General features: G+C 44.3%; 1 protein-coding gene across 1 annotated transcript in view; it reads right to left on the bottom strand.

Annotated features, from left to right (window-relative positions):
- The window catches only part of rbl1 (retinoblastoma-like 1 (p107)), a 14,433-nt gene extending 9,611 nt beyond the window's left edge, over nucleotides 1–4,822 (bottom strand). Inside the window, exons 1-8 of the mRNA XM_017303261.1 lie at nucleotides 4,517–4,822; nucleotides 3,585–3,718; nucleotides 1,938–2,141; nucleotides 1,784–1,848; nucleotides 1,072–1,200; nucleotides 793–956; nucleotides 629–693; nucleotides 349–520 (exon numbers count right to left, since the gene is read on the bottom strand). Of these exons, the coding sequence (XP_017158750.1) occupies nucleotides 349–520; nucleotides 629–693; nucleotides 793–956; nucleotides 1,072–1,200; nucleotides 1,784–1,848; nucleotides 1,938–2,141; nucleotides 3,585–3,718; nucleotides 4,517–4,678 (1,095 nt within the window). The 5' untranslated portion in view covers nucleotides 4,679–4,822. The remainder of the gene's footprint in view (nucleotides 1–348; nucleotides 521–628; nucleotides 694–792; nucleotides 957–1,071; nucleotides 1,201–1,783; nucleotides 1,849–1,937; nucleotides 2,142–3,584; nucleotides 3,719–4,516) is intronic.
- Nucleotides 4,823–6,280: the final 1,458 nt, after the last annotated feature.

The following is a 6,280-nucleotide window of genomic DNA, read 5'->3' on the forward strand; positions in this document are numbered from 1 at the left end:
GGGCCGCTGTCCTGCAGTTTTTAGATGTGCCACAGGTACAAAACACCTGAATCAAATGGCTTAATTACCTCCTCAGTTCTCCAGAGCCTTGCTAACGACCTAATTATTCTATTCAGGTGTGGTGCAGCAGAGGCACTTCTAAAAGTTGCAGGACGCCGGCCCTCGAGGACTGGAGTTTGACACCCCTGCCCTAGGGGGTTAGAAAATGGATGGATTACATTTTTCTTAGGATGAAAACAATCTGTGCCTGTAAGAGACTCCAGCCAAATGTCTCTCTCTGTCTCTCTCTCCTCCCCCCCTTTTTCTCTACCCCCTTTCCCCTCCTTTCTCTCCCCCTCCTCTCTGTACCTTCTCCAGCTGCTGCCCGTCTCTCTGAGCTGCAGCCTGGCTGGCGACTCGCTCCTGAACAAACTTCCTTGGCGTTCCGATTTCCTCGTCGGCGTCGGCTCCCAGGAACACTCGCTCATCGAAGTCTCCCGCCGTCAGCACGTACTCCTCGTACTCCCTATTTATGGCTTTACTGAGGGCACAAGGAACGCTCAGCACCGGAAGGGAAACGCAGCGCAAAACGCAGCAGAAAATCATAAAAATAATTATTACAGAGCAAAATGGAGCTTCTGTTTCTTACTTGTTGTCAATAAAGTTCTGAGGATCCAACATTTCAGTGAAAAGCGTTTCGTTTCCTTTCAGGATCTGATGGACAAACACAGAGAGGAACAGCATGACACTGGGTTAGGGTTATTACCTGGTTATTACCTGGTTATTAACTGGTTATTGGTGATCAGCCTCGACCTGTTTGTGGAACAGTTTGTGGATGTACGGTTTGAAGTAGTGCTGCTTGATGCCTTTGGCCTCCACCACCAGGCCGTCATGCAGCTCACACAGCTTCTCCAAGACGCAGGGCGGAGCCTCGCTCTGGGGGGCGGGGCCGTCCAATCGGAACGAGGGAGGCACACCTGCAGACCCACAGGTAGGAAAACATTCAGTGATCCAGTCTGTCCATTTTGTTGCCGAGACTGCTGGGGCCTCCAGCTGTCAGCAGGTGAGGGGCCTGCTGCCGTGCCCTCTGACCTCTGAAGCCGGGGTTGATCAGCTCCTTCCTGTTGGCACACAGCAGGGCGTTGCCGAACACCAGGTCCAGGCAGCAGAGCAGCAGGTGGTACGAGTTCACCAGGTCGTCTCCGATCATCCGGAAGTTTCCTGCAGGGAATCGAATCCTCGCTCAGTTCGGCACAAAACCACCCAAGAAGAAGAAATCAGCTCAACGCAACACAAGAACTAAAACCGATTAAGTACTTTTTCAGCTAAAGGTCATTTTATGACCTCATTCTGCGTTTTGGAGCGCAACTATTCGCTCTGTTCAGGAATCGCTCCGACACAAATCCATCCAGTTCACAGCTGCAACTCATGAGGATTTTGGTAATCAATTATTCTGACCACTGATCGACTAATTAGGTGAAATAATTGGCACATTCTACAGATTTAACCACTTAAACCTTTTTGTACAATATTAGAAATACATTAAAAAATGACGGCAGCACAGTGGCTCAGTGGGTACAGCTGTTGCCTTGCAGCAGAAGGTTCTGGGTTCAACCAGTAACTAACTTCGTTGGTGATTATTTCAATAACTGATTAATAGTTTCAGCCCTAATTCAGAATATATATTATAACTGAATAAATGATCATAAAACACATTGTTGTTGTTCCCTGCAGCACAGAATGCAGAGAGCAGGAAACACGTCTGCAGCGCCGCAGCAGAAACTGGCGGATCTTCTCTGGATACCTTTAGTGAAGACGAACAGCGTCCAGCAGAACTTGAACACATCGGTGATGTGACAGGGCAGCCGCCTGCAGGGTTAAAGAAACAAACACTCACAGTGAGGCTGCCAAAATAACGACGCTGCTTCACCGTTAAACCAGCGTCAACGCCGCCGTACCTGTGCTTCCTGCTGCGCGGTTGCCGCGGTGCTTCGCATCCCTGGGGATTCACGAACATGTCCCTGAAGATCGGCTCGAACTTACGGAAGATCACCGTGGAAACCTCAAAGTTGCGCTCCAGCCGGTCCATCCGCAGCCTGAAGTCCTGCGACAGGTTGGACATGTCGGCCCATTTCCGCATCTTGGAGAAGAACTGGATGAGGCTGAACAGGGCGACAGCAGCAATGTCCAGTCAGAAAATGGAAAAATACGGAGCAGAAAACCTTCGGCTTCGGTCTTGGTGTCTGGACATGAATCATAAATCAGTCGCTGCCAAACGGCGACGGTTTGGTTTCAACGTTTCTGTCACCAACCTGCTTCTCATATAACCTGACAAACTCACTGCAGATCCTCCACATGAGAGATCGTCGCTGATTGGCCGGCGGCTGCAGCATTATTACGAGAGCTTTGATTGGACTAGGTCACTATTTGGTTACTTCAAGGCTAATTTCTTATTATTTTTGAATATTTTCAGAGATTTTCTTATGTTTTCCAATGTTTTGTGATAATTCATAATACATTTATGATAATCACCAACAGCTTTATGATCAATTCTGGCATAAAACTGTCGGTTTTATGCCAGAATTGTTTATGATGCTTATCTAAGTACTGACTGTCCAAACGTTGTGGTAGAAAACGTTTGCATGTAAAATCTCGATCCAACATCTGATCCGTTTCACTGCTACAGAGAAATAAACGCACTAGATCTGGACCTGTGTCTCAGTCAGTCGCTCCAGGATTTCCTGTTCAATTCTGTGGTTTTTGAAATTAAAATCTATGATTTTGTGGCGCTGCTTGACAAATATTTGGAAGGAAGTTTGTAAAAAAAAAATTATCTCAAAAAAATCTGCATAAAGAAGAAAAAAAGTGAGAATCAACAAACGGACAAACATGAAATAACTTGATTTTTGTTCCTTTGTGGATCACAAACCAAAACTTTACATGGATCAAGGCTAAGGCAGCAGTAAGAAATACCGCCCCTGCTGGTGGGAGTTGGCATCACTTCCACAAAATGCTTTTGAACATTTTTGCTGAAAATTTGAAATAAACATCAATTATTTTGCATTAAATGAGGAGGAAATGTTGATTTTGTGTGAATTTCCACAAAAAACTGGAATCTGATGATGATAATGATGATGATGATGATGATGATGATGAGGAAGACTGGAAGAAACGGGATGGCTGCAGCTTTATGTCACTTCCTGCAGTTCCTACTCTGACTCAGGTTTTGGTAATAAAAGCATTTTGACGTCATATTTGCATCTATAAACTTTTCATCTACTATGTTTAAAGTTCGGTGTGAAACATGTTAATATTCATGATTAAATAAAACTAATTTCCTCAGTAAAGGTTTGAAAACGGGTTTCGTGAACGCTGCCCTCTGCTGGACAGAGTTTGGCCGACAGCTTGAAATTATTAAAAAGAGCAAAAAAAGAAAAGAAAAAAGCTTGGAGTGAATTTTGTAATTTCAGCATCTCTGTGATGTGAAAGCTGCTGCAGGATGTGATAAAAACGTGGATGTTGTTGACCTGCAGCTGAACTCATCGCTGCTGGATTCAGTTTTTCTGGAGTTTTAACGGTTTCTGGTGAAGCAGGAAGCGTCTGACCTCAGCTTGGCGCAGCGCAGGATCCTGGTGAGCGAGACGCAGTTCCCCTCCATCAGCCCCTTCCCCACGGTGGGAGTGGAGCCCTTCCTGCAGGCCGCGTACAGCGCACAGGCCAGCCAGTGGACCACCTCTCCCTGGACACACAGCAGCAGAAATCAGCACAGAAAGTCTCTATGTGACTTATCAGAAAGAAGCATCATTTTTACTTCATTTTAGTCTGAAAATAGTTTTTAACCTCAGAAAAATAACTTTACACTGTGGTTTAAAACTGATTGCTATGGCGTGATTATTTATTTCTCCTAATCTCAGGATTGTTGAGGGAAAACCCAGAGCAGGAAAACAAAACCAGTAAACAATAATCCACCGTCCTGCTGAGCTTCTGGCTTAGCAAAAAGGAAAAGCATCAAATATAAGTTCCCCGTTTACTGCTTATATTTAATGTTTTTTATTGTAATAAGTTATTTTTAGCAAACCCACAAGATACCCAACATGTAGATCTTTGTGGTCTTTATGGATTATATATTATTAAACCTGTAACATGTGGCATATGGGACATGATGCTGACCTGCATGGATTAGACATATGAATGAGTGCAATGAATATTAATATAAATGAAGGTTATATAGCGGTGCGGATAAAGACTAAAAAATATCAGTAATATTGTAAAAGTTGTTTATAATTATCTGATTTTGGCCTCATTCATTTTACATGTTTACTTTGTGTCTTAGTTTATCAAGTTCAAACTGGCGACGCTCTTTAAAAGGCGACCCAGGTAAACATCCGTTTCTCAGCGGGTCGCCCCAGCCCTTTAACCCCGGGTTTGCGTCACTCGGTCGGGGCTTCCCTGCGGCCTGGTCGGAGTCCCCGGAGCAGTTAAAGTTAGTTTTTATCAGCAGGCCGGCTGGTTCAGCAGAAACGGGGCGCTTTCCCACCTCCAGGGTGTATGTATCCCATATGGCTGTGAAGTTGTCCATGGCTTCAGCTGCCGGCTGCTCGTCCATGTTCAGTTCTTGACACAAAGTCTCCAAACTCCTCCGGACCGAACTCTCCTCCATCCTCCCCGACTCGGAATCCGACGACTCTTCGCCCCGCATTCACACGCTGACACACGGCCGCGGTTCCCACCGCAAATCCCCCTCCCACGGGCGAAAGTTAAAGACCGAAACGCGGCGCAGACCCCGAACACCAACAACACCATCCACGAGCGTCAAACTTCCGCCACCATTACCCACAATGCATTGCGTTGGCGCGAAAACTTCGGGGTTCCGACCAATCAGACGCGAGGGAAGCGTCGCTGCGGCAAAGCGCCAATCCAGAGCCGGCCAGCGCTCACGCGCGACTGTTTGGTATTTTATAAACTTTACCAAGAATTTCACCGCCGAATCGGTTCATATATTTTATCTGTATCTTGGAAATAAAGCACCATGAAATCACATATATCTTTTATTAATTGTAAATTATTGTCTGAGGATTTTTGCAGCCTTTTTCATATAACAATCGAATATTGATATGATTTCAATTCAAAATATTTTATTAATTGTAAACGGAAATTAAATGTTGCAATGCATATTATTATTATTATTATTATTAACTTTGGATATATTATCCAAAGTTCTTCCGAGAGCTGTAGGTGCTGGTGACGGTAGGCAGGATCTCCTGTTGCTGTCAGTGTTACAGCGGTTTTAAGAAGCATCTGACTTAAGACACACTGTTGTAAAGCATTTGCATGAAGAGGATGCTTAAGGTTTCACAATTTATTCATTTACTTTTTTGATGAAGGAATCTTTTCTTTCACCGTCATCTCCAGTGGTTCCACAATCATCCTCAGAACAGAACCAGAACCAGAACCAAAGCAGAACCGGCCCTCTTTATCAGAGTCCCTGAATCTGATGCTGCTGCCCCAACAAAGCATAAAATAAAATAAAAAGCATGGAAGATTTATTTTTATTTAAACAACTTCTTAATGGTTACAGTTTCCTTGAATTCATTTCAGTCCCAAAATACAACTACGATACTACTAGTAAAATAATATATGTTTATTCATCCAGGCATGTTTTCTGTCGTGATGATGTCATTTCCTTTTTATGCTAATAGGTTCTGGTAACAGGATGTTGTTTAACACAACTTGAGTTCATTATTAAAATGCGTTGATGATTGAAAATGACTAAAATATTGTTATACTTTTGACGGTTCATATAAATTTGTGAACAAGAAGGTGAGACAACAGAAGAATGTCTTCAGGGGATGCTATGTGGGGTTTTTAACGTTTGAAAACATTTTCACACAAGTATATTTGCATTTTGTCTCAGGATGAGAATAATTTACACAACTGAACATGTGTTGACATTTTTAGGGTTGGACAGAAAATATAATCCATTTCTGAAATGGATTATATAATTTAATTGATTTATCATCTGAAAACCCTTCCAATGGGCTCACCACCTGTCGGAGGGGCCAARGGGGTCGGGTGCATTGTGCTATGGGCGGCAGCCAAGGGAGGGGACCCTGGTGGTCTGATCCTCGGCTGCAGAAGCTCTTCGGTCGTGGAACGTCACCTCTCTGGTGGGGAAGGAACCGGAGCTAGTGTGTGAGGCTGAGAGGTTCTGGCTAGAAATAGTCGGCCTCACCTCGACACATGGCTCTGGTTCTGGAACCAGTCTCCTTGAGAGGGGCTGGACGTACTTCCACTCTGGAGT

Source organism: Poecilia reticulata, unplaced genomic scaffold (assembly GCF_000633615.1).
Source record: "Poecilia reticulata strain Guanapo unplaced genomic scaffold, Guppy_female_1.0+MT scaffold_233, whole genome shotgun sequence".
In the NCBI taxonomy this organism is placed as follows: domain Eukaryota; kingdom Metazoa; phylum Chordata; class Actinopteri; order Cyprinodontiformes; family Poeciliidae; genus Poecilia; species Poecilia reticulata.